The sequence below is a fragment of the Oncorhynchus mykiss genome, chromosome 2, assembly GCF_013265735.2.
Source record: "Oncorhynchus mykiss isolate Arlee chromosome 2, USDA_OmykA_1.1, whole genome shotgun sequence".
Lineage (NCBI taxonomy): Eukaryota > Metazoa > Chordata > Actinopteri > Salmoniformes > Salmonidae > Oncorhynchus > Oncorhynchus mykiss.
This window is the reverse complement of record NC_048566.1, coordinates 73,054,402-73,081,351: the sequence shown is the minus strand read 5'-3', so window position 1 is coordinate 73,081,351 and position 26,950 is coordinate 73,054,402. Positions and strand designations below refer to the sequence as shown.

The 26,950-nt window shown below is 41.1% G+C and overlaps 3 protein-coding genes across 10 annotated transcripts; 1 reads left to right on the top strand and 2 right to left on the bottom strand.

Moving 5' to 3' along the window:
• Window positions 1-3,242: 3,242 nt before the first annotated feature.
• On the top strand, window positions 3,243-5,332 carry LOC110495704 (pro-neuregulin-4, membrane-bound isoform-like). 3 transcript variants are annotated; one of them, XM_021571097.2, is made up of 5 exons: window positions 3,243-3,328; window positions 3,596-3,668; window positions 3,785-3,878; window positions 4,100-4,252; window positions 4,371-5,332. In XM_021571097.2, exons 2-5 carry the CDS (start codon window positions 3,659-3,661, stop codon window positions 4,444-4,446), a joined length of 333 nt encoding a protein of 110 aa, XP_021426772.2. In that variant the 5' UTR covers window positions 3,243-3,328; window positions 3,596-3,658; the 3' UTR covers window positions 4,447-5,332. The 3 variants fall into 3 exon arrangements, with proteins under 3 accessions (XP_021426772.2, XP_021426782.2, XP_021426785.2); XM_021571107.2 differs by having other exon boundaries at window positions 3,262-3,357; XM_021571110.2 differs by having other exon boundaries at window positions 3,269-3,325.
• A 750-nt stretch (window positions 5,333-6,082) lies between these two features.
• lactb (lactamase, beta) lies at window positions 6,083-8,935 on the bottom strand. 2 transcript variants are annotated; one of them, XM_021571075.2, is made up of 6 exons: window positions 8,194-8,935; window positions 7,965-8,031; window positions 7,639-7,829; window positions 7,187-7,493; window positions 6,923-7,088; window positions 6,083-6,796 (listed from the first exon to the last, which is right to left on the bottom strand). In XM_021571075.2, the coding sequence occupies exons 1-6, from the start codon at window positions 8,563-8,565 to the stop codon at window positions 6,274-6,276; spliced, it is 1,626 nt and encodes a 541-aa protein (XP_021426750.2). In that variant the 5' UTR covers window positions 8,566-8,935; the 3' UTR covers window positions 6,083-6,273. The 2 variants fall into 2 exon arrangements, with proteins under 2 accessions (XP_021426750.2, XP_021426759.2); XM_021571084.2 differs by having other exon boundaries at window positions 8,200-8,934.
• A 2,818-nt stretch (window positions 8,936-11,753) lies between these two features.
• On the bottom strand, window positions 11,754-25,224 carry LOC110495666 (tropomyosin alpha-1 chain). Of its 5 annotated transcripts, none has more exons than XM_021571018.2 (10): window positions 24,856-25,224; window positions 23,974-24,099; window positions 20,126-20,259; window positions 19,420-19,537; window positions 19,183-19,253; window positions 18,330-18,405; window positions 17,846-17,908; window positions 17,639-17,708; window positions 16,720-16,798; window positions 15,325-15,537 (listed from the first exon to the last, which is right to left on the bottom strand). In XM_021571018.2, exons 1-10 carry the CDS (start codon window positions 24,967-24,969, stop codon window positions 15,534-15,536), a joined length of 855 nt encoding a protein of 284 aa, XP_021426693.1. In that variant the 5' UTR covers window positions 24,970-25,224; the 3' UTR covers window positions 15,325-15,533. The 5 variants fall into 5 exon arrangements, with proteins under 5 accessions (XP_021426712.1, XP_021426738.1, XP_021426693.1 ...); XM_021571046.2 differs by lacking the exon at window positions 23,974-24,099 and adding an exon at window positions 24,251-24,376 and having other exon boundaries at window positions 24,856-25,093; XM_021571037.2 differs by lacking the exons at window positions 15,325-15,537; window positions 16,720-16,798 and adding an exon at window positions 11,754-13,361.
• Between the last annotated feature and the right edge of the window lie 1,726 nt (window positions 25,225-26,950).

Sequence of the window (26,950 nt, the reverse complement as noted above, 5' to 3'; positions counted from 1 at the left end):
TATGGAGATAGGCAATAAATAGGCCCTAGAGGCGAAAATAATTACAATTTAGCATTAATACTGGAGTGAGAGATGTGCAGATGATAATGTAGAGATACTGGGGTGCAAAAGTGCAAGAGGGTAAGTAATATTATGGGGATTAGGTATTCGGGTGTGCTATTTACAGATGGGCTGTACAGTGATCGGTAAACTGCTCTGACAGCTGATGCTTAAAGTTAGAGAGGGGGATATAAGACTCCAGCTTCAGAGATTTTTGCAATTTGTTCCAGTCATTGGCAGCAGAGAACTGGAAGGAAAGGCGGGCAAAGGAAGTGTTGGCTTTGGGGATGACCAGTGCAATATACAGTGCCTTGCGAAAGTATTCGGCCCCCTTGAACTTTGCGACCTTTTGCCACATTTCAGGCTTCAAACATAAAGATATAAAACTGTATTTTTTTGTGAAGAATCAACAACAAGTGGGACACAATCATGAAGTGGAACGACATTTATTGGATATTTCAAACTTTTTTAACAAATCAAAAACTGAAAAATTGGGCGTGCAAAATTATTCAGCCCCTTTACTTTCAGTGCAGCAAACTCTCTCCAGAAGTTCAGTGAGGATCTCTGAATGATCCAATGTTGACCTAAATGACTAATGATGATAAATACAATCCACCTGTGTGTAATCAAGTCTCCGTATAAATGCATCTGCACTGTGATAGTCTCAGAGGTCCGTTAAAAGCGCAGAGAGCATCATGAAGAACAAGCAACACACCAGGCAGGTCCGAGATACTGTTGTGAAGAAGTTTAAAGCCGGATTTGGATACAAAAAGATTTCCCAAGCTTTAAACATCCCAAGGAGCACTGTGCAAGCGATAATATTGAAATGGAAGGAGTATCAGACCACTGCAAATCTACCAAGACCTGGCCGTCCCTCTAAACTTTCAGCTCATACAAGGAGAAGACTGATCAGAGATGCAGCCAAGAGGCCCATGATCACTCTGGATGAACTGCAGAGATCTACAGCTGAGGTGGGAGACTCTGTCCATAGGACAACAATCAGTCGTATATTGCACAAATCTGGCCTTTATGGAAGAGTGGCAAGAAGAAAGCAATTTCTTAAAGAAATCCATAAAAAGTGTTGTTTAAAGTTTGCCACAAGCCACCTGGGAGACACACCAAACATGTGGAAGAAGGTGCTCTGGTCAGATGAAACCAAAATTGAACTTTTTGGCAACAATGCAAAAAGTTATGTTTGGCGTAAAAGCAAAACAGCTCAACACCCTGAACACACCATCCCCACTGTCAAACATGGTGGTGGCAGCATCATGGTTTGAGCCTGCTTTTCTTCAGCAGGGACAGGGAAGATGGTTAAAATTGATGGGAAGATGGATGGAGCCAAATACAGGACCATTCTGGAAGAAAACCTGATGGAGTCTGCAAAAGACCTGAGACTGGGACGGAGATTTGTCTTCCAACAAGACAATGATCCAAAACATAAAGCAAAATCTACAATGGAATGGTTCAAAAATAAACATATCCAGGTGTTAGAATGGCCAAGTCAAAGTCCAGACCTGAATCCAATCGAGAATCTGTGGAAAGAACTGAAAACTGCTGTTCACAAATGCTCTCCATCCAACCTCACTGAGCTCAAGCTGTTTTGCAAGGAGGAATGGGAAAAAATTTCAGTCTCTCGATGTGCAAAACTGATAGAGACATACCCCAAGCGACTTACAGCTGTAATCGCAGCAAAAGGTGGCGCTACAAAGTATTAACTTAAGGGGGCTGAATCATTTTGCACGCCCAATTTTTCAGTTTTTGATTTGTTAAAAAAGTTTGAAATATCCAATAAATGTCGTTCCACTTCATGATTGTGTCCCACTTGTTGTTGATTCTTCACAAAAAAAATACAGTTTTATATCTTTATGTTTGAAGCCTGAAATGTGGCAAAAGGTCGCAAAGTTCAAGGGGGCCGAATACTTTCGCAAGGCACTGTACCTGCTGGAGCACGTGCTACGGGTGGGTGTTGCTATGGTGACCAGTTAACTGAGATAAGGCGGGGCTTTACCTAGCAAAGACTTATAGATAACCTGGAGCCAGTGGGTTTGGCGACAGATATGTAGTGAGGGCTAGCCAATGAGAGCATACATAATGATCAATTAGCTTTTTAAAATGATAAACTTGGATTTGCTAACACAACGTGCCATTGGAACACAGGAGTGATGGTTGCTGATAATGGGCCCTGTACGCCTATGTAGATATTACATTAAAAATCAGATGTTTCCAGCTACAACTGTCATTTACAACATTAACAATGTATTTCTGATCAAGTTGATGTTATTTTAATAGACAAATTTGCTTTTCTTTCAAAAACAAGGACATTTCTAATTGACCCCAAAATTTTGAACGGTAGTCCATATGTATATATATTCTTAATCCATTACTTACTTAGACGTCGTGTATTTTGGGGAAATCTTGTGAAATTGTTAGATATTACTTGTTAGAAATTACTGCACTGTTGGAGCTAGAAGCACAAGCATTTCGCTACACCCGCAATAACATCTGCTAAACACGTGTATGTGTCCGATACATTTGATTTGAACTGCTAACGGTTTTGAAGAAGTCCACAGAACAATGATTACAAGAATGCTGGAAGTGTTGAGGCAGGAGACATGTAATTAAGATGGCCAGAGCAAAGCAAAGTTCCCACGATTCTAGCTATGCCTGTGCTGTTTGTTCCAATTCCCTCTCACCATACCAGTCATTCCATTGCCTCTCACCAAACCCACAGATTGTCTATTTAAAGCCAAGTTGAAGTCACACAGAAAACAAGTGATCCACCAGGTGATCCACGCCCAACCTGGATAGATTGTGTGATGCAATGATAATTACTTGGCTTTAACAAACTAATCCATTAATGCATCATTACAGTGAATGCAGACACCTATTGTCTGTTTGAAAGTAAACCACTACTGCACATTTTATTAGTGAAATGTCAAAATTGTAAAATGATCGTAATTTCCAGTGAGGAAGGCTTTGTTTACTTACTCTGTAGTGGGGATATTGTATTCTGAGGCAGTCATTGAAAACGACCCCATTTTACTATATCAGGCATCCTACCAAAATTAATCAGAATCAATAGAGAGAAGAATCCTGACATTTAGCATGCCATTTACAATGTGGACAAACAGCTATCACAACATTTCTGGGCTCAATGGAACACGCCCACATTTGTGCTTTTGAAGGCCCAACAAAAAGCAGTTGGCAGAGTTATTTTCAACAGTCTGTCTCTGTGATTCACCTAAGAAACCTGCACTAACCTTACCACAAACTGGGATTTCCTGAGGTGGTAAGGACAGATTCATAACAATACTATTTGTAAGAGAATAACAAACCTCTTTATTATTTTCATACAATGGCGATAAGTCAGTGATACGGTGATATGATTAAGGACGCATAACCAGTTTACTTCTGTTATACCTTGTTTTAGTGCAGAAAGAAAGTACCAAACATGAAGCCTTTTCTCTGATTATCTTGTTGTCTATGTAAATTCATAATTTTGTCTATGTAGATTAGTAACGAGCTTTTACTTTTGTACATTGCACATGATTCTTAGGTGGGGATCTTAGAGAACCCTGTCACATTCTTCAGGATAGAAACAAGGAAAATAAACATTCAAATGATGGCAGGTAAGAGTTTGGCGAAATATTTTGATCAGGAATGCTATTGAGAATTTCCATATTATGTAACTGTATTTGTTTTATGTGTCTGTTAACCTGAAATGTTTCTATTCTCTCTTTTGTAGACCATGGTGACCCATGCAACGAGTTAGAGGTTTCGTACTGCATGAATGGAGGAAAATGCTTTAAAATTTCATTTATGGATACGCTTACTTGTCTGTAAGTTACTCTCTCATCACTATTCTCTAATGTCTCTAACAGTTTGTCAGCCATGAGCAGGTGTACAGTGTTGCTTGGCAATGGGCTAAGGAAGTTCTGGGAACTTCTGCATGGTTTTAGCCTTTGTTTTACTTCAGCTCAGACCAGGCAGACCTACCCTGGCTCTTGGTTCTCAACTGGTGACAGCTTTCTTGAGAATAATGCAGTTCCTTCTCCCTCAGCTGCAGTGAGAACTACAAAGGCAGTCGTTGTGAGCAGTACCAGCTGTTCACCACTGCACATGATGCAGGGGAGACAGGACTGGTTGCTGCTGTGGTCATCATTGTCCTTTTTATTCTAGTCGTGTTGGTAGTAGTAATCTACTACACCTGCAAGTAAGTAACACATTCATTTAGCTTGATTCATGAATCGATAAGTATGCAGGAATAGTGTTGTCAGGTCTGATAGTTTCTTCTACGTCTGTGTCATTCCTTGTATTTGTTTTATTGTTAGGCTATGGAAGGACAAACCAAATAACCAGCAGAAAAGCAGTGAACAACAGTATTGGAGAGTAGAGCCCAGAGTATGAGGCCTGTTGTATATTGTTTTGGGGACATCGGATTGGATAACAAAATGTTTCATGGACGTTGGTACGATATGGTGTGGGTCTGGATGCTGCTGGAGATGTGGCTATGAAGGACCAGGAGGACAGAGGAGACTTATACCCACAAACATTCTGCAGCAAGCGTCAAACGTCAAGCTGCAGCCAGTTTGAGTGGCCATCAGAAGCTGAAGCTACTGTAGACACAAAGACAGTCAGCCACAACACTTTTTCTCCATACTGTGTGACTGGGTGTAGGACTGACTACAACCTATTACAATGGCTGCCTTTAGGCAGCCCAATTCTAATCGTTTTTCACTAACTGGTCTTTTGACCAATAAGAGATCTGAAAAAGATCTGTGAAAAAATCTCATTGTGATTGGACAAAAGACCAACTAGTGGAAAAAAAAATCAGAATTTGGTTGCATGTGTAAACGCAGCCAATGTGTTTCATTCCAATGTCTATTTTCCACTGACACACAATACATGCTTTTGAAGCTGGTGGATGGAATGGCATGGAGTGAAACCTGATGCCTTCACTCAAAGGAATACTATGACTGTAAAATGTTTGCTTAGTCTATGCTTTGATTGACAGAAGTCAGTGAGTGTGTCGAAGTTCAATTGTGAATGTGCACTTTCTCTAAGCCTGTGATACCATAGATTAGAGTATATTGGGGCAATACGTTGAATACTTCATGTAGAATTCACATGCTTTTCCCAATGTATCAATAATGCATCTATTTGTTCAACTTTCATACAAGTCAAACATGAAGTGAGCATTAGTTACAGTAAGCATCTTTCTTGTATTATTGAATGTTCATGTGTAATATCACAAATCACAATAATAAATCGTACATTTCTTGTGATTGCGTATGAAGAAACAAGGTGTTGTCTTCAGTAATCAATGTCAATCAAGACTATTGAAGTGATGTAATTGACCTATAAGTAAAGATGATAGTTCCTGCTATCAATGCAATCGTTTACATTGGGGTGTTGGCATTCATAAGAGGTTCAATGGGTCTGGACCACAGAGAATTCAGACTTAGATAGTGAGTGGTATATTGTAATCTCCATAGACATTCCCAGTTCCATTTCAGATGTACATTTGAGAGCCAACCAACAGATGGTGCCGAGTCCCTCATCTTTAAATGAACTACCAGAAGTCATGTCATCTATTCATGGCCAATTAAGACCAAATCAATTCACCACTCTGCCCCTGAGGTGTTTCAAATGGGATGGATAGTAACGAGGCAAACCAGGGTTGGGGTGAATTTCATTTCGAATCAAGAGAGGACCCCAAACATTTGAACAGACAGTACACTTAAGACCTAATGCAAACTGCTGACTATGTGGGTAGTTTCAGGTCTCTCAATACCATCATGCTCTTCCCCCGCAGTATGATCTACAATTGGTTTGCTGAAGTAGATTCACCATTGAGGTACTTATCAGTTTTGAACAGTGTGATTTCAGAAGTCACTGGTTCCTATTTATAGCAAAGCAGTACACTGCTGCCACCTAGTGGTGAGATTAGAAGGCCCAGTTCAGCAAAGGTGAGAATGGTTGTCACTTATCTGCATCAAGATTAACAACACTACCAAACTAATGACTTAATATTCAATGCACACCCATGTCAAACATTGTCTTTTATTACTCAACAAAATGGGCTGAAATGTATAAAAGCAGTATCAAATTCAAATATACAAAAGAGTGCTGCTGATAAATCATTCATCCACTGCCATTAGTAAAGATATTGTAGTGCCTTGACACTTTGCGGTAGTTTTATCCTTCTATATTTGTAAAGAATATAAACTCTTATTAGCCTCTAGCTTTGTCAAACTCGTGGGCGATTTTCAGTGCTGTGCTGTTGAGTCCCACAGACTGCATGTTAGTGATGATGGTCACCACTATTCCCTGAGGTAGGGCTGTAGTCTGTCCTTCGGGATGCTGGACTGTCTTACTGGGCAAAACCAGCAGGACACTGCTGGCCCCCACGGCGCCCCCTGTGTGAGAGACATAATGCCTGCGCCTCCTGCACTGGCCATACTTCTGCTCCTTCTCCACCACCAGCCAGCCCTGTGCATACAGCCCATCCTTATCCCAGGAGGTCTCTGTCTTGTCCACAGGGGCCCACAGAGCCTGGGCTGTCTCTGGTTTGAGGAAGCCAGGCAGGAGGTCTGTGCAGTCCTTCAGGTTGGCCACTTGGTAGCTGAAGAGCAGAGCATTCCCAAACAGGAGCAGGTCTCCCACAGTGGAGAGAAAGCCACCTCCTGCCCATTTATAGGAGTTATCCACGTAAGGGCAGTTTACTATGCGTCCTTTCTTATTGAAATGATAAAACCTGCAACAAAAAAAATACAGTTTGTTTGAAAAAAATAAAAATAACCAGAACATAATAACAAAGCTGATCTTAGACCAATTGACCACTGATATGCAGTGAAGCAAAAGGAGATTGGTCATTCATTACCTTGAGCGGTTATAGATAATGGGGTCATTCTCATCTGGCACAGTGTTGAGCATGCCCAGTTCCCTGAACATCTTCATCATGTGATCCAGGAAGTGCTGGCCAGCAGCTCTCTCCACCACGGCACTGAGGAGGGTGAAGGCGTGGGTTGAGTACAGGAAGGTGGTGCCTGCAGATGACAAAACACTAGTTTACTTTCACGTAAATTAATTTGAATACACATAGGACTCATTTGATTGACAGCGATAACTCTTCCATAGCTCCTACCAGGTTTGAAAACGAGAGTGTCGTCTTTGAACAGGTCCAAGGCATGAATGACACTTTCAAAGCGGTCTTTCAGGTAGTACTCTTCTTGCTCAAACTCTTTTTTCTTCTGAGCCGGTTTGTTTTCCTTGCTCTTGGTGCTGCTGTCCTCGGTCTTGGGTTTGTTTTCAGACAAGCTCTTTTCCTCTTTACCAGGCAGTTTTAAATGTCGTTTGGCCTTCTCCCTGTCCTCCCTCACTTTCTTGGCATCCTTCTCGTAGTGCCGTATGCCACTCAGATGAGAGAGAATCAACCGTGGAGTTATTATCACCTACATGTCAAAGAGAAAAAACATCCTCAAGAACCACACAAAAACAAATATTTGGAAAAATGTAGGGGAAAATAGTGCTTGAGGTGAGAGGATCATGCTCGTTTGGAATGTATCTTTATTCCAACTTCTCAGAAACTCAACTTACTTCTTCTCCCTCAAACTGTTTTTGGGGGAACTCAGGGACGTATTTCTGGACAGGGGCATCGAGGTCAAGCTTCCCCTCCTCCCACAGGCGGGCTGCTGCTGCTGTAGTTAGGGGTTTACTGATGCTGGCGATCCTCAGCACTGTCTTTGGTCCACAGGGCACACGGTTCTCTAAGTCAGCATAGCCAAGTCCTGCAACATGGACATCAGTTAGTTAGGGACCTGTTTGACACAGCAGCATTATGCATTGCAATAATTTGTGAACATATGAGGAGTAAGTGTATTGTGTCTACTACAGTGAACCTAAAGGTACTGCATGACACCAACCTTCGCACCAGACTTGAGAGCCATCCACAGACACACCGACCACCAGCCCTGGAGCCCCAACCTCATCCTGTCACACCAAGCAAAAAAGGGGCGATGGACAGAGATATAGACAGAAAATGTATGAACATGTTCTGAAACGAGGTTGAACTGCATGCGTCAACTGAATGTCATGTTATTAAACATTTAATTTCAGGAGAAAAACATTCTGAATGCAAAAAACGTCAAATACCTGTACCTTTATCCGCTGAACAAGGTCTCTGCTAACTTGAATGGCAGCACCATATCTTCCAGTATGTTGGAAGTCCTCTTCACATGAGAGCTCAGCTATGTCAGTGTGATATTTCAATCCCAAAGCTAAAACAATGCCCGCACCTATTCCCCCAATCCAAAACTTTGACCTTGAGTAAAACCGAGAAGTTAGGCGTGAAGGTCCGAAACATTTTCTCTGCTGCTGTTGTAACACGACAAAGGTCTGTTGTTTTGACAGCTGGGGGCACCGAATTGGAGTCAACAAAGAGGAATAACAACGCGCGGTCACTGCAGGAAAATCTTTACACTTGACACAAAAACGCTTGAATGGCGAGTAAAATAACCGCGACATATTTACTTTTCTGTAGCCTATCGACCGACTGACGTTTGTTTTACTGTAGAAAATCGCTACAATCGAATCGAGTTTGAAACATTTCCTGAGTCCCCTGCTTGCGTCAGACAAAATCAATCAATCCCCGATCCAGACAGTACTAGCCAAATGACGAATTGGGAGCTCAGATCAATTTCAAACGCTTATTTTTCTTATTCGATGAGGTTTAACGGCGTTTGGCATCCACTAGATGTTGCATTACCGCTACTATACTGTAGTACAACCCCCTTGAACTTTGCTTAAAACATTATTAACCTTTATTTAACTAGGCAAGTCAGTTAAGATCAAATTCTTATTAACATTGACGGCCTACCGGGGAACAGTGGGTTAACTGCCTTGTTCAGGGGCAGGACGACATTATTTGATCTTGTCAGCTCAAGGATTCAAGCCAGCAACCTTTCGGTTACTGGCTCAACGCTCTAACCACTAGACTACCTACCACCACAAATGTAAAACAAAATAAAAGACCCTTCCACTACACCCACAAACACAAATGCAAATATCAATTAAATAAAAACACCACCCTACCCCACTATTTAAATCTATTTAGTCCTACCTCATGTCAACAACTTGAAAGGATGGGACACCACCACTTAACACACCCTGTAACTCTTCTGATGTCAAGTCTCGCACACCCAAATACCTCTGCAGCTGCCACCACATCCTCAATTTTCTGAGACTTAACGTTCCATCCCTGCAGTACAGTTCATAACCATTGCTATGAATGCTAAAATACAATCTTACTGAAACATATATATCACTTGTTGGCCGATCCCTCTGTACTGGTACAGATCTACTGCACACCACTCCTCTCAGGAACCCTCCCTCTTGACCCATCTTCCTCTACTTTCTTCACTGCCTCAGCATATGACTTCTGCACTACTCTAACCATGGAAACCTCAACCTGCCTCTCTCACACAGGATATTTCTGATCCCCAGCCCCATGGGCACCCCTACAATTAACATATACCACTACTTTTCCCAATGCTAAACATTCCTTTGTCTCATGCCCTTCTGCACACCTTGGACCCTCCCTCCTACACACTGCTGCCACATGCCCACAAGCTTGACACTTGTAACAACGTAATGTATTTAGCACAAAAGCTTGTACAGGACAACTTATATATACCAACATAACTTTGTCGGGAAAAGACATCAAAACTCAAAAGAACAGACAATGACTTCTGTTTCACCACGCATGCCACCCTGTTTGCGTTGTACCAAACGACGAGCATCACAAACACTGGGAAACTTCCCCTTCAGTTGATCAACTTTTACATTTAATGCTACCCCAGTAATCACTCCTTTCAATTGCCCCCTTTTCTTGGGAGCAAAACAATTCACATTTCTTGCCCCCCCATTCGTTTAAAGTGGAGCGCCTTCTCCCTCTGACCAGCAGAAACAAACAATTATAACAAGACCACTTCTGTTTACCCTCACCGATTCCACAGCAACAAACTCTGTATTCACCCACCATGAAACCACAAATGGATCCGCCAAAAGGCAAGGGTCCACTTTTTCCCAAAACTTCACTCCTACTGTCACGGACTCATCTTTATCCTGACCCTCCGTGCAAGCCTCGGGCTCCGAGAACATCACCACACCTACCACCTCCGATACTTCGACCTCATTCGCTTCCATTTATCCTCCTGTCTTCAGCTCACTCTGCTTATACTTTCTACCATTCTTCTTTAACAAACCATTTCCATTTCCCCCGCAATTTTAACCGACTCGAGCTCCCCCTCTTCCTCTCTCTCAAACCTCATCTGCCTCTTCTTTTCCCTCCACATTCCAAGTATACTCATTATGACAATACTGGACTTCTCCTGACATACATCTTGTTCTTGCCTTCTCAAGGGACGCCATTTAACCGGCTGTCACAATCTCAGTACAATCAGCACGAACACCTCAGGATGTAGCGCTCAACAGCGCATCCCACTTATAAAGCAGCTGCTCGTCTTGATGTTCCTCTTCATCGAAAGCTACCGCAACGCTAGTTGGAAGTGCGCTCTTCCAACTACCATCCACCATCCCTACCCGACTGCCTCCAGTTCCTGAGTGGAAAAAAAACCAGTCTCCCCTATTTCAAATGCAACAAATGCACTTCATATATTGCCAATTTGACCACATTTGTTTTATAGAATGAAATATTTCAGTTGTATCAAATTCATACATTATATTTTTCTATTCAATCAAAATGTTTCTCTTAGAGGCAATTACTTGGGTACTAAATCTGCAGCAACAATATGACAGCATACCACAACCAAACCGCAATGACACACCACACACAGCCATTGACATCATCTCAATACAATACAGGCATAACTAGCAGTAAGGTCTATAAAATTGCATAAAAGATATGTAATGTCCATAAAAAAAGGACCAGTAAGACAGATGGCCCCATGATTGCTTTTTCATTAGTATCCTTTCTTATCCAGATGGTCATCAGTATGAATAACAATCTCGGAGAGAAGATACAAATGTAGTAGTAGGCACATGTCCTTTCTTTGGCTGATAGTCCTCTTACCTTAACTTCAGTTTATCACCCAGTCCCCAGGGTGACAAAAATACTCTCTCAGAGGTTACATGCCAACACATGGCTCCCGTCGGCACCTAGAGAGTAACAATGCCCTCTGTTCTGTATGAGCTTGTTTACATTTTCACTCCTTGCAATCTCACCTGGCATACAACTAGTTGTATTATGATGGGTCATTTATAATCCAGTGACACAGCACATGGCCTATTACAATTAATTTAAATTCAAACTATAAATCCAAGCTTAGTACCAAAATATAGATGCCAAATTACATAGGTAGACTAGACTATATTCTTGCATGACCTCTCTGGAAGTCAAACCAACACCTAGATCAGAATGAGCAGTCAATGTAACAAGGTTGGAAGATGAACAGATTACCATTTGTTCTGGAAGCACACACACACACACACACACACAAAGCTGAGGGTTAACAAGGTTTATAATGCAGCACTGTATTTAAGGGGTCCACTTAATTCCTCTCAAGGTGCCTGAAGACTTCCAATTGATTGTGTTTTGTAGAATCTTTCTAAAAGAGGATACTTTACAATATATATAAACAATTAAGGACAACCAAATAAAAATACTCCACTTTAGAAAATCTCAAACTGTGCAATTTTATTTATATTCACTATTTATTTTTTTTACATGTCAGAAGATATACATTTAAAACATCTAATTTAATAAAACAATAGTAAAACAAGTGAGGCAGACCCACATGATTCAAATCATATTTCTAGACAATACAAAATTGTTGTTTTGAACCATGGTTTAAACAAAAACAGGAATGCATTTAGCAAGAATGTTTCCATAGAGATTTTGTAAAGAGTTTAAGGATGAAAAGAAAAACAAATACACTCCAGAAGTATAAGTTGATCTCTTTCTAGCCACGGTTTGATATAGGCAAAACATTTTTTTTTTTTAAATTAATTTTTGGCCTTTCCTAAAATGTCCTAGGGTTGTTCCACGAAGTGCTTTTTGCATCCCTCTGATATAAAGTAGAAATTGTGCACCAATACTGAATTTGAAAAGCATGTTATATTCAAAGTGCCATTTAATATAAACATGGAGAATTCAATAAGTCAGATTTTTTTTATAGAATAAATACTTGCTAAAGTGCCAAAATCCTCTAGGAAGATTTGACCCTATTTAACCCTAAAATGTCTTTACAGTTTCCCCATCATTGTTTCTTTGAAACTATTCCTTTCGAAAACAATGTTTCTTTTGATAAATTTATCTAATAGTCAAATCGGAAAACAGAGTGGGTCGAGCATAACACGTCAACTCTGTTACCCATAGATACAGGCTTCAATTACCACTCCCTGTTGCACAAACTTCTATTCCCTATGTCACAAGGGGATTTATGGATGATTTAAGATTATGTCGCCAACCCTGTTACAGTCTGAACAACCCTGTTACAGTCTGAACAACCGTTACTTTATTTGGGACTTACTATAGTATTTTTTCCCCGTCTTGAGATGGGAAAACGTTGAACATGAATGTGCTCTTGATGACAGAATGTTTAAATTAGGTGAAATCAAGAAACACTTCTCAAAAAGGCACCAAATTGGTGGAACAACCCCCTAACACAGCACCAATATGCATGTGGACAGGCTTGTCCAATGTATACTTACTTGAGGAAACTTTAACAAATACAGAAGTCTTCAAAAACTAAAATCATGTGTTCTCCTACACTAATTCTGTACGTACGTTGAAGTTGAATTAAGTGCAACATTTTTCCACTTTGTCTTTGATTGAAATGTAAGGTATTTGCATAACCAGTGTGAAATGGGTATGTGCCAGATTCATCCCCTTCAATCTATCAAATGCAGATAAAAATAACCTTCGTAGCAAATGGCACACAATTTCACCTGATAACTTGTCAAAAATAAACTAAACTCAATGATTACAAAATGCTGACATCATTATTAAAAATCAGCTGGCAAAAATAGAAGTGTTTCTCATTTTGGGTTTCATTAAGGAAATGTTGTACCTTCCTTGTTGAGTTCCACTGAAAGCAGGATGGTGCAAAAGGAAAAGCATCGGTTTGTGTTCCTCAACATGGGCATGGAATGGAAGGAGGATTCATGGCATGCGAGGTAAAAATACAGAAAGCCCAAACCAGTGTGTAAACCAGGCTTTCACATGTTATTTAGTTCCATTAGAGTCTGGTCCAGCATCTGGTGCATATCGAGGTTCTCTTCTTTAGCATGTGCCAGTTTCTCTGTTAAACACCAAATAAAACAAAAATATTAAAATCCAAGCAAGCAACCCACAACATGCAAAAGCACCCCACAACAGCAGGCCAAGGACCATCAATATTCGAGATGACTTTGATTATGAATTAAAATGTACTGTTAGTCAGAGTTACATAATTAGCCATCAAAAGCAAAACGCTTTCAGTTAGAGAAAAAAACAATGCTGTAACTATGCTGTGGCAGTAACCATACATGCAGTACACAGCTCTTATAGCATTGCCTTCACCATTCTTAAACTGGGGAAATCAATAGCGGTGCGTATAGTATATTTAATGGTATATAAAGGCACATTACAGTACCTAGTTGTAAGAGTATACAGTAAGTATATAGATTAACCCATTACAATGTGGATAGCTTGTTAGCCAGCAGTAACATCTCCAGCATTATGGGCATCATACAAACACAATACAAGCACGTATCTTTCTTACACAGCATTATACTGTCACTACGGTACATAAGCTCATGGATGAAACATTCACACTATTTAGTCCTCATTCAAGGCCACTCTTAGTTCGTTAGAAAGAAGGCGGTTTTTGTCAAGTTGCTGGTAGAGGCGATCTTTGCAGTCAGAAAGCAGGTAGGAAAGCGAGAGAACGAGAAAGAAAACAGGAAATCAGTGCAGTAACAGACTAGAGCTCAAGTGAAAGCTTCATGTGGGATCACTTCACACCTGATACCTTACCTTGTTTGAAAATGGCATAGATACATACATTCAGTCTACTCTCCACAGAACAGTGCAGTAACTGCAGAAGGGGATGGGTGGAATGCCTCTGAACTTTGTGAATGGAGATATGAACAACATTTCTCTGGGGTGGATAATTGAGCTAAAGAGTAACAAATTGCCAGTGGGTTCTACTCAATGTCTAAATATACCTTCCAGCACCAGAAGGCATGTACTGTACAGATCCTGCTTAAAGTCTTATAGGTGCAACTAAGGCAGTATAAAAGCTGCCAAATTCCAGCCCTGTATGGAGGATCACTACCTGATGTCATAGATGCCCAGGATATTCCACGCTCCCATTACATACCACACGGTTCTACATTAAAACACTGACTGTGGGAGAACATATAATTCAGTGGCCTAGACATTCAAAACTCTAGTTGCGAATGAATGAAGTGCTTGGAACACAAAATGGCTAACAATTTGACTTAAATACTGCGAGTTAGGTGCAGTTAACTAAGTGCTAGTGCCTGTGATGCTCGCATTTAATTGAAAACAATGATTCGGAAAGTGCATATCTATAAATTTATTTCAACAATAAAATGATATTGCAAATTGCAGACTTCATGTCATCAACATCAGCATCTCAATAGTCAATCTTACTACTCTTTCCAACTCACTTTCAACAGGCAAAGGCAGACAATCCTACATACTGTGCTTCTCTTCACGCCTACTACTTTCCCTACTCGTTCAATAGCAATCCAACATGTGCCAACTCCCTATCAAAACATTACATTAACTATACTGTATTGAGCCAAATGACAGTCGCCTTAAAAGCTACATTTGTTTTAACAACCGTATGTGCCATGATGCTCCTTAAAAAACATACCTTCATTAAGGCTGTAAGATAGGTACATACCTAAGGGAGTAGTGACTATTAAATGAGGGAAAGTTGAATAAGAGCTACAAGTGTATAGTAGGCCTAATTGCAAGAACTGTTCACTGGACAGTGCACATTTCGCCTCTCAAAATGAATGAAAATGTTAATCAACACCAATGGACATTAAAACAGAGGTACTTTCAACTGAACTTGTAAGAATGCCAGCACCATAACATTTGTTTATGGGTTCCTGAGACATTAAAAAAAACAATGACAACATTACTAACATCAGGGCTCCCTAGTTTTATTATTAGAGCCGCTTGAAAATAAATAGAAATGAAAATTAAATTCAGAAGGAACAGAAAAGGATAGAATAAGGAGATAAAGCTTACATAGAAGGAAGAAGGTTTATTTGTATACAACACAGAAAGATTCAGAGGTTCTATACAAGAGATGGGATACAACACTGACAGGATGAGAACATGGGGAGTAAAGGAAAGCATGGACAGAAGGGTTGGGAAATGGAAGAAAGGCCGGGAGAGAGCAGAGCGATGCTGCTCAGCTGGCGGGAGGCGTCTTTGATGAGGTGTAAACAATTTATCTGTGCGGAAGAGAAGAGGTACAGTGAGGTACTGCTATAGGGGGTTTGTTGGGAAACAGACGCGCAGCAACACATCAGCGCTACTGGCGCCACAGCACAAAGGACAGGCTAGAGCCACAATGCCCCACTGGGAGGTATTGCCATGGAGGGATACAGACAGTGTACGACAACTACTGCAGCAACCACCTCAAACACACCAAACCTCTGATCACATGAAAGACCTTTCCAAGGAGTCATGAGGAGCATCAGTTGACCAAACATCTGTCATACATGGTGCTCCACCTCCAGCTTTGACACATCTGATATATTCTCAGATGCCAAAGGGGCACAGCATAAAACCCAACAAAAAGACAACTTCCAAAGGCAACCAGACTGTAGATTGTGACAGTTTCCCCTCAACTGTGGTTATGAACATAAAGGAATTTCAAGGGGGACGCATAGGGCCTTTCTTCCATACAGAAGTAGACCTTGTTAGTAGTAAAAACAAGTGAGCTACACTTGGAAAATGTACAGAACACAAAAGCACACAGACTACATGGAGAAACTCAGTTTAAAAGACCAGAAGGCGGCTCACATTGAAATATTGCATTTCAATAGACACCTCACATGCATTAAGGGCTAACAAAATATTATGAATATTTTGAAATTAAGACATTAATTTGTTGGTCGAACAATGTACATTTAAAATACTATCACAAAATGAATTACGATTACTTTTGTGTAAAAAGTAATACATTATGGTAGTTATTAAAATGGAAGCCCAAATGGGTAAACAAAGAACCTCCATGCTGTATTCTGTTCATACAAAACAAGTCTAGGTTCAAGTACTCTACTGCACTGCTAAAAATGGTAACTGACTTTAATGGAGAGAATGTCCTCACAACCACAAACAAGTCTAAGTGAGAATGGAAACCATTGAGTGAGCTTAAAAAATTCCCACAGTTAGCCAGTACTTACGATATACAACCCCCTTTAACTATCCTTTGACGAAGACCTTTAGACTACCTAGTGTATAGACATAATTAGGTGCTTTCTAACAGTAATGTGAACCACTTTATCTTGTACGAACAGAAACAGATGGATTTCAGATAGACAGAAGATTGTGATGGCTGGACAATGGGGATGGGAGGTGCAAGGAGGTGACGACAGAGGCACAAGCAGGCAGCTCAGATGAAGAATTACATGGAAGTCATGTCGTTGAGGGCGTTGTCCAGCTCCTCGCTGATGGCCTTGTACTTCAGTTTCTGGGCATACAACTCATCTATTGGGACGTGGGCCAAGTGCACAGACAGGGAGGAGGAGGGGGAAAAGGTGGAGGGGTGTGTGGGAAGGGTGGTGAAGGGCATCCGGGTCATCAGCAAGACCCCAGAGGGAGGTGGGTGAAACAGCCCAGGGAGAGTGACAGAGTGGAAAAGGAAGAAAAAAAAAGTTATACCAGAAGAGGATAGAACAGAAATGTGATTGAAGTCGACAAATTCCTCAGCATCATCAAGAAATAGTGAACAGAGTCCTGAACATCTCATGTCAGAGATATCATGGCCATATGACTGTTTCTTCAGCCCTTCTAATTACTATGAGAGCCTCCTGCTACATTATTTAACCTATAGATGGAGGATTTACTGTAACAAGCAGTTGTAGGGCAGCATATCCCTACCATATCCCCCATACTGTGACTAATAGCTTATTCTCATTAAGCAGATGCAACTTAATTGTTGCAGATCAACCGGCAAAAACAACCCAACCTATGAACAAAGTGAATTTAGAGTGAATAGGATGACCTGTCAAATGTCCAACTACTAAAGTCATTTCCATTCAGATGTGACCCAAAAGTACACCGACTCAATCAGGGTCACGTGTTGCTCAGAATATAAATTTGATAATGGAAATTGTGAGAGGTAGCAAAGACCAGCACAGATTAGATTATATTGACAAGGTGTAGCATAGAAGGCAAGAGGGTTTCCTCCTCTTGTTCAAGACATTTTGAAAGAAGCATAGACACTTACCAAATGGCCATGAATGAGACTCACTGACACTATAAAATGTAGACCTACTCCAAACAGAGCAAAGTACAGTTTTGAAATGAACTGCAAAAAAGTCATACCTTCCAAGTCGTCGATGGTCTTCTCAAGTTTGGCTACTGATCTCTCAGCGAACTCAGCACGAGTCTCAGCCTGTGGTAGAGAGAGACAGGATCTTAAGAATCAGTCTAAATGTCAGTCAGTGATACTGTGGGCCGACAGTACCCACAGTACTGGAATAGCCTGGCCTCTGGCCAAAGCCCCCAGATAAAGGGGGTTGTGAAACTTGCCTCCTTCAGCTTGTCAGTGAGGACCTTGATCTCCTCCTCGTACTTGTCCTCCTTCTGTGAGTACTGTAGATCAAAAGAAGCAGAAACAGGAGTCATGCATCTACCCAACTGTAACATCTGCACCAGTCTACAGAGACAGACAGAGCCTAAAAACCCTCCCACTTTATCTTAAATATGAAACAAAAGACCTTACATCTAATGACTTATCAAACAGTTCTAAAAGAAACATAAGCAACAAGGCTTAGATGCAATAGGTTTATCTTCAATTAACAGAACAAATACTGAAAGGTAATTGCCTGACATCTTTAAGTACAACATTTTACTAATCTTATCCCTCTCCAATTTCATAAGCCAGATACTGTAACCAATGACCCAAGTGCTGCTGTAAATGGTTCTTCAAGTTCCTTCCATTCATTCTCCTGCATGGCTCTGGGGGGGATTTGAAAAGCATGCCTGGGTCTGAACACAGCGGCAGACTACCTACCTTCTCAGCCTGGGCCTCCAGTGACTTCAGGTTGTTGGTCACAGTTTTCAACTCTTCCTCAAGCTCAGAGCATTTGCTGTTGTTTTAGAGGGGAGAAGGTGCGGAGGAAGTGGAGGGTCCAGAGGAAATTGTGCCAAAATGGAGAGGCGTATTGAGACACCGATGACAAGTGGAAGCAGGATGGACAGAGGGAGAGCAGGAGGGGGGAAAAGAAACAAAACAAAATAAATACGAACTAGGGGAATTACAGGAAGGAGACCAAAGTGCCTTAACACAGCAGGAATGCAACAACAATAAAGGTGGAGACTACAAAGACACTTTTGTAAATGCCTTTTAGCTTACAGATTGGTCAAATTAAGAATGCTAATATGGCATTGTTCCTACCAGGTTAAAGGTGTAAAAGGCTCTAGTTCTAGGATATCCCGAGCATAAGCCCACACATAGGAAGAGAGCAAAGCAGAGCAAGGTGCTAGCAGGAAAGAGAGGCTTCATTCAGCAGAGTGAATGAACGTGACAAGAAGAAGTCGTACATAAGTATGTAAAGATAGACCTGACAGAATACTTTGTTAGTCTGCAGTACCTTTGCCTCGGAAGCTGTAAGTGATTTTAAGCTTTGTTTCAAAACTCTTAGCTCGTCCTCCGCTCTTCGAATCCGTCTGTTAGTGTATGTTGTGAACAAAAGGCCATTCAAAACATGAAACACATGCAAATTAATAGTACATGCAACAACGAGTGAGCAACACATCCAAAATAAAAAGTTAACTTTGAGCAAGGCGTGGCATTAAATAACCTCATCCATGCATGTTAATAATGTGCAGCGTCACTCCTAGGTGACAGTGAACAAAAATCTTACCCTTCTGAAAGCTCGGCGCGCTCTTCTGTACGTTCCAGATCACTCTCAATGATGACCAGCTTACGGGCAACCTTTAGGTGCAGAACACCAAGGAGTTACACTATACACAAAATGGCTGTGTATATACACCCAATATCTGTGTACATACACCCTATATGACAGGGTATGTCAGGGTGGACTTAATCATAGTGTGTGCCATTATGTTATTGTGTGGCCAACAGCAGCTGAGAGACTCACCTCCTCATATTTGCGGTCAGCCTCCTCAGCGATGTGCTTGGCCTCCTTCAGCTGGATATCCTGCAGCTCCATCTTCTCCTCATCCTTGGAGGCCCTGTTCTCAATGACCTTCATGCCTCTGTGGGGAGGAAGGGGAGAGACAGGCAGCAGATGTTAGGCTAGGATGAGTCCCATTCCCAGGCTCACAGATGCACTGCACTGTAACGCAATAACTCAAATCAATATCTCTGGGCCAGACTAAACCTGGGTGGGCAGGTACCACTGCAAGCAGCTCTCTGGGAGTGCCGTGGTACGCCCACCGCACAGCCACGCTGGCTGGCAAACTTTAATATGCCCTTTCAAAGTCAAGGCCTGGGCAGCTGGACAGCTTTTTTAATGGGACTGGGGGGAAAATACTGCACCACTAGATCACTGGAGATGACAGGGTAGGCCCAGACAGGGTCTGATCTAGTCTCAGATGTTCAGGCATTGGGCTGTGCAGCATAGAGGGGTTGTTTATACACCAAACAAAGGAATGGAAACAGAGCCTCATGGCCAATTTATTCAGGATTTCATAGTCACCGCTGAAACAGGTTATGTTTGTTGGAACCGGTCAGTGGCACCGCCAGCCATTACTTTTGCTAAAGGCCTTAACAACTACAGTAAGGGGGCAAGAGAAACTCAGTCTAGTCTATGGTCTAACACCCTATCCACCATAAATATATACCTCTCGGACTCATCAGCCGCCTTCTCAGCCTCCTCCAGCTTGGTCAGGGCAGTTGCCAGACGCTCCTGAGCACGATCCAACTCCTCCTCAACTAGCTGGATACGTCTGTTAAGGGAAGCGACATCGGCCTCAGCCTAGGAGAGAAGAGAAGAACTTGCCAGAACCTGCATCGTGGGGTAAAATGCATTAAGACAAACATACAGTACAAACATATCAACATAAAGAATACTGGTGAATTTTCCACCTCAGTGTCTTGTGTGTTTTATAGGTGAGAGGTCTGGGTAATGACTATTTAAAAAGTGCCATCTCCATCTGCCAGCCTAATGACAGTGTCACCTGTTGGGGAGAGAAAAGGGCCTTCCTAGGAGGATTCCCCTGTGCTGAGCAGCACTCCACACACTGTGTAATGACAACAATGCTCCTGGCTGACACAGGCTGAATACCTGGCCTCATTATTGGACCCCAGAGGTGACATTAACGAGGACTCATGGTGCACCAAAGTGGTTTACACTGTCAAAGGCCACACACACACACACACACACCAATGAAGAGTCCCCAGAGGACCATATCTGAAGATTAGATGATGTTCAGCCTTTCATCCTCTCAAAATGTCTACTTTATTGTTATTTTACTGGTGGTGTGACTGATCAAGTGTATTCCCTTCTGTTCTAATTACCTTACCACTAGTACCAACAATAAGTTACGGAACCGTCACACTATTTTATAAGAGATTTTATACTGAGGAAGTGTCAAATTCAGCTAGAAATATGTTTTTGTGGTAATAAAACAGAACATTTGATAGCAGAAACAATTGATATGGACAGCCACTGCTCTATTCTTTGTTTCTATATCTATATCTCTAAGTCGACTTATTTTGAATCTTTAAAAACACTTCAATCCCTTTTTGACAGCAGCCCATTTGAATTGAATGAAACCTCCCACATACATATTGGCCCATTGCAGAAGTGGTCAGAAAGTGAGTTTTTGGACTTGAATGCCAAAACATTCAAGAGATAAAGGTGCTCAAAGTTGACCTATTTTGCATACCCCACCATACTATGGTTAACCGCTCAGAGGCCTGATCACATACTAACACCAGAGTGGTGCGCAGGGTCCATCTCATGTTGTGAATGGCGATATGGAAACTAGCCAGTGAAATTAAGATGACTATCAGTTCATCTAGTGGTTTTTCAAACCCCACCCAAAACGTCTCCTTCAAATAAACTAACATGAAGTGACCATGTTGATGTTGGCAATTAACCTGCTTAGCAGCAAATTCATACAGGCTTTATTTCCTGATTCTATAGCTCAGAGGCTGGCCCCCTGTTCTTTAGAACATGCGACAACTATTTGTCCTTATAAGGAAACCTTGTTTAAAACGACATTCTGCTATTGATGTTGTTCGCAGCTCTGTTGCAACATTCTCTGACGTTATTTCCTGTTTAAATGGAAAATAGTTTACTCTGTGCTGCAATTATGTTTTTTTTTAAAAAAGTACAATTTACTTTAGGTTATTATGTGCACTAAAGCATGTGCATAGAAGCCTAGCATACCCAAGAGATGAATATTGGGGGTGATACAGTACCATTAAACAAACTAATATTTCAATCAAATAACTGTTTGTGAAAACAGTTACCTTTGTACATCATGGCCATCAATTAAGAGAAAATATAAACGGACTATGACATCAGAAACATGGTGGTTACAGTATCATTGAAATCGCGCTCTACCGCTACAGCTAAACACTATTTACACTTGGGGCAATCATCAAATTCGCCTCGAGCTCGTAATCTGTCCGAGTAGGCGAATCGTAATCAATGAGCATGATACATTTAGGTTGTTAGCTAACACAACGGGATCAAATCAAATGTATTTATATAGCCCTTCTTACATCAGCTGATATCTCAAAGTGCTGTACAGAAACCCAGCCTAAAACCCCAAACAGCAAGCACTGCAGGTGTAGAAGCACAGATGTCAGAGAAATTCCGCTATGTCAGTGCATCACCATGGATTTTTAAAGTCTGTGCTACTCACTCGGATATTAAACTTCTCAAAATAAATATATCATTGTTTCACTTTTGGAGAAATGTTTGTTTTTTTTGCAGTTATTTTATGATATGCTTACGGATTCTCTGGTTTTCCTCTCCAAGCCCAATTCTCTCTGTAGTCTTTCAGCTCTCTCTTCAGCACCGTCTGCCTGCTGTTGCAGGGTTTTTATTTTCCGTTTAACGGCCTCCAGTGATGTTATACCGGTCATTATTTCAACTTGCTAAGAAAACTACGTTAACACTTTCCTTGAAATGGAAACGGAGCGCTACAACGCCCTGGAATGTACCTGGAGGGAGGCTGCCCGCGGTACTCGAGTCGTTTGTGAGGAGCGCACACAGCAATAACTGAACGTTAACACCGGAAGTAACCATGCTTTCATAACCTTTTCAAGGCTACAAACGAAAATATACGGGAAGTATAATTTATTTTTAGTTTCTTGTTGTCGTAATATTATAATGGTTAACCAACATTTGGTCATAATAAAAAGTGTATCTGTGGTAGACGTACTGTAATGATAAGGGCACGCCCAGCTACTACAAGCGTTGACTAAGGGACCTTGCACGGGTGTATAGCACCATCTGCTGGTATTATCTAGACAGTACACATGGGATTGAAAAGATATTCAGAATGTATAATTCCTAAAGAGTACCAAGAGGCCTTCTATGCATTTGTAGAATTTTACTCAAGGAGGTCAACAAATTCGTTTTTTCCTGAACTCCTTTCCTGCAATAGTTAAGTTAACTTGCCTTGCTAATGTTTTTCCATATTTATTTAGCCTAGGATTATCATGCCATAACACGACAAACCTAGGTATTTTATACATGTTGTTTTCAGCCCCTGAATGCAGCTCCCGGTGTCATGCATGAAGCGACAGTTTTCCTTTTATGGAGCATTTCCCTAATTTCAAGTTCTTCCCTGCATGAAGCCAAATTATACCGCAGGGAAGCCAAATTACACTCTAGAGTATGAGTTTAACTAAATGTACCTCAAAACAACAACAAAGTACATTAATAATAAGATACAAGAATAATCTTAAATACCAATGGTCTAAAAGTGTATTTAATGAGTAAATATCTCATTATTAGAAAATACTTCAGGTTGATGGTAGAATAGTTAGACAATTAAATTTAAGGGAAACTAATTTACTATAGGCCTAGTCTGTTCTGTTGCAAGAAACAAGCGCAGCCCAAAAAGTAAGCTCTAACTTGACCAATGACCAAATAAAGCAGTGGGCTATATTTATCCGTGCGGTGCACACGCACTCTGCTTGGAGACTGCACGTTTAACAAATTCAGTTTCCACTCGTAAATGTCCCCACTTTAAGGAGCTGTGGAGAGGAATCTGATTTAGTGTCTTAAATTGACATTGGGGTCTCATATGTAGGCGATCTATGTGGAGAGATTCAAATACCAGAACACTGAAACACCTTTGTTCTTTATATTGATATGATTTAGGTGATTTGTGATCTTTGACAACAGACACACAACCATAAAATATCTAAAATGACAGTTCAATAATATCTGGCATGACATCATGATTGTTTGTGATTTAAATATTATTCCTTTATCATAATAAGCTACAGTCCAGCTGGCCCATAGACATTTAGGGCTGGACAGGTGCATCACACCTAAAAAGTATTCAACCTACATTTGGTCATCTGAAAAAAGACTTTAGACCGAGTGATGAGGCCGAATAAAGGCCTCTCACATAACTCTGTCATTTTACATATTTTACAGTTTGATGTGAAACCGATTTGGGAAGCAGTGTGCAGGAATGGTGATTTTGTGCCCTTTACTTACGTCCGTGGCTGTCTTCTCAGCCACCTCAAGTTTCTCCTGGGCATCCTTAAGAGACTCGGAGTACTTGTCCAACTCATCCTCTGTTCCCTTCAGTTTCTTTTGCAGAGCTACCAAGTCATCCTCGAGCTGAGGTTTGTTTTAGTGTGGACAGTTTCACAGGGGTGATCAGCGGGAAACAGAGGGCGTGAGCGCGCACAAGGCGCAAGAACGCAGACAGACAGAGAAAGGGAGAAAGAGGAGAGAAGTTAGGGAAAATCATGCGAACCACATAAAATACCTTGGTGGCCACCTCCTCGGCGTTCAGAAACTTTTCCTCGGCGGCTTGGAACTCATCAAGCACTTTATCACGTTCATCTTCGGTGATCCGTAATTTCTTTTCCAACTCACTTATTTCATCCTCTAACTACACATGCAAAGGACAACATTTTATTTAGTTGAATAGAACATCAAAGTGAATATACTATTGCATTTATGCTGAAAGAAGCATACGTTTTTCAATAGCCTATCCATATTCCCTACAGTAATTATTCTATATTTCCTACTTATACTTAGCCTACAGTAATTTTCCTACACATGTATTTTCCTACTTTATAATTAGGCTACATTAATACAACTTCACCCACCCATCAATCAGTGACATGGACGTAATTAGTAAACACAATTATTCCGATAATTCATACCCAGGTCACTTATTAGCCTACCCGTCGTGATATGTTATTCATAAATATCACTTAAATACTCCTTATTTCGAATGATCCGTAAAAGTGATACATCCACATCGAAGAGGTGATCGATCCACGTTTAGAGACTGCCGCGAACAGAGCCACTGGTATTCAGGTGCCTTTTCTAGAATCATTTAGATGTTCCATACATAATGCCGACCTGTTTGCTCTTGTCCTCTGCTGCCTTCTTGTCTCCCTCGGCTCCCTCAGCTCTGTCCAAGGCATTCTCCTTGTCGAGCTTGAGCATCTGCATCTTCTTCTTGATGGCATCCATGGCTGCTTATTTTTTGTTTGGCTCCACCAAATGTTTCGAAAGAGACCCGAGGAGAGAGACTGTGCGTCTGTGCTTCACTGAACGTTGCGCTGGAGTGCAAGCTCTTCTTGAATGTGCCTTTTCAAATATGTACTGTCGAGAAGGGGAGGGGACTAAATTCTTTCAGACATCCAATACTTTTTTGGAGACGGCATCTCGGGGTCCCTTCCCCTTGCCCTATCTTTCTTTATGGATCTACTCGGTGATTCGCTGCTCTCAGACATTTGACCATTGATATGACTATATATGGGATTTGATAGTTTTGTCTAGAAGGGATATAGCTTTTGTCAAACTTGACTTTTCGTAGCAGGTTTAGGATAACTTGCGCAGCAGGTTATGAGAATTCACTTATAAGGTTAGTGTAATTAGGTTAAGGTTAGGTAAAGTGTTAATGTTAGCTAAAATGATCAAAAAACTACGTTTGACTTCAAATTTGACAAAAGCTGTATCCCACCTAGGCATGACCGATTTGATGGGCAGGAGAGCAGCCCCTTCAAGATGTAGGTTCCTATTTCTAAGGTAGTAAATACTACTGTTTGGGAAGGACACTGTCCATCTCAGGAGTATGCTAAATGTGCTGTTTTATAATGCTATTCTACACATTTTGTCAGGATGCTAAGAGAACATGTTGCAGTTTTAAAGCCAATTTCACACCTGTGCCAGCATGTTGGCAGTGGGCCATACTACAGTAAGTACAATGTATTGAGATTTTTTCCCCTTATGTAATTCTGAGATGATTTAGTTTTGAATACTGTTTAATGTTTTTTTGTCCTTTTGTCTCAGGATACTGGACCATAACTGTGCCAGTGCCCAGTGCTATCTATGGATCTGAAATTGTCCTCCTGGGAGGTGTTGTATTAGATCAGGTCAAGTGTACAATCAGTGAAGAGGTACTGCTGGTGAAAGACTCAGGTCAACCAGCCCCTCGAGGCATTGTTCACAATCTGAGAGGCATAAGATAGGAAAGAGCTGCCAGATAATGTATCAAGTAGTCTCCCTGCTAACTCTTTAAGTATTAGTTGGCTGTAGCCAGACAGCCTCCATGGGATACTGAAGTGTGATGGTATTTCAACAGCCCTCTGCTCCCTTTGACAATCTACAGTAGCCATATACTGTAGTTCTAATCAAGGGTGCAACTTTGGTTGTAGAAGTTGGGGGGACATCATTTAAATTATATATTTTTATCCAGTCTGATAAATACTCCAAACAGCCTACCTGATCACTCAGAGTTGTCCGCAGGGTCCTAAAGCCCCCCCACCCCTATTTTGTATCACATTCCAATGATAAAACTGGGAGGGACAAAAATGCAATTTCAGAATGTGTGTGTTGGGAGGGGGGGGGGGGGGGGGAGTTGCGCTGCTGGTTCTAATGTTAGAGAACTGTCACTGCTGTTCAGACTGTTCAAGATGGATATAAGAAGAGCAATCGTGAAACACAATCTACAGGGAACGAGTTACTTAAACTGGACCTGCATGGCCATACAGTACATGACAGGTTTTTAGCAATTGTTTAAGTTTGGAAATTAACCAGAAGAAATATTGATAAATCAATGGATTGATCAGTTAGACTATCTCTCATATCATCCATCGCATTGAAGGTTAACCATATCAATTGAACAGATAATAATTTGCCACAATTGACAAAAAGTAGAGGCAAGCCATTTGTGAAGCACTCGAAAGGCTAAAGTTGACATTGGTAAAATTAAATGTAATTCAATTGAGTAATCCCTAATTGTTATTAGTGTGTAAATATATAACTTCTTGTAATTTAGACAGGAAGCTGAAAGAAACATAGGCTTAGACTGAGGCCTTCTTGAGTCTCTCCTTCTTGTGAGGATATTTTTAGGATCGCCTTCTTCAAGCACCTGCCTTGGTCTGTAAAGTTCAACTAAGTCACTATGCCAAGTGTTCGGGCCAAACCCTATGAGATAAGCCTCTAAAAT

Excerpts from the sequence above, each read along its gene's own strand:
- LOC110495666 (XM_021571037.2), bottom strand. The coding sequence starts at position 24,969 with ATGGATGCCATCAAGAAGAAGATGCAGATGCTCAAGCTCGACAAGGAG. Across the intron at positions 18,406-19,182 it reads CGCGCCGAGCTTTCAGAAGG|CAAATGCTCTGAGCTTGAGG; the intron begins GTAAGATTTTTG and ends CTAAAACAACAG. Across the intron at positions 13,362-17,638 it reads GACCATCGACGACTTGGAAG|AGAAACTGGCACATGCTAAA; the intron begins GTATGACTTTTT and ends GGTGTTTAACAG.
- LOC110495704 (XM_021571097.2), top strand. Across the intron at positions 3,879-4,099 it reads ATGGATACGCTTACTTGTCT|CTGCAGTGAGAACTACAAAG; the intron begins GTAAGTTACTCT and ends CTTCTCCCTCAG. Across the intron at positions 4,253-4,370 it reads GTAATCTACTACACCTGCAA|GCTATGGAAGGACAAACCAA; the intron begins GTAAGTAACACA and ends TTTTATTGTTAG.
- lactb (XM_021571075.2), bottom strand. The coding sequence starts at position 8,565 with ATGTCGCGGTTATTTTACTCGCCATTCAAGCGTTTTTGTGTCAAGTGT. Across the intron at positions 7,830-7,964 it reads CTCTCAAGTCTGGTGCGAAG|GACTTGGCTATGCTGACTTA; the intron begins GTTGGTGTCATG and ends TCCATGTTGCAG. Across the intron at positions 7,494-7,638 it reads AACAGTTTGAGGGAGAAGAA|GTGATAATAACTCCACGGTT; the intron begins GTAAGTTGAGTT and ends TTTGACATGTAG.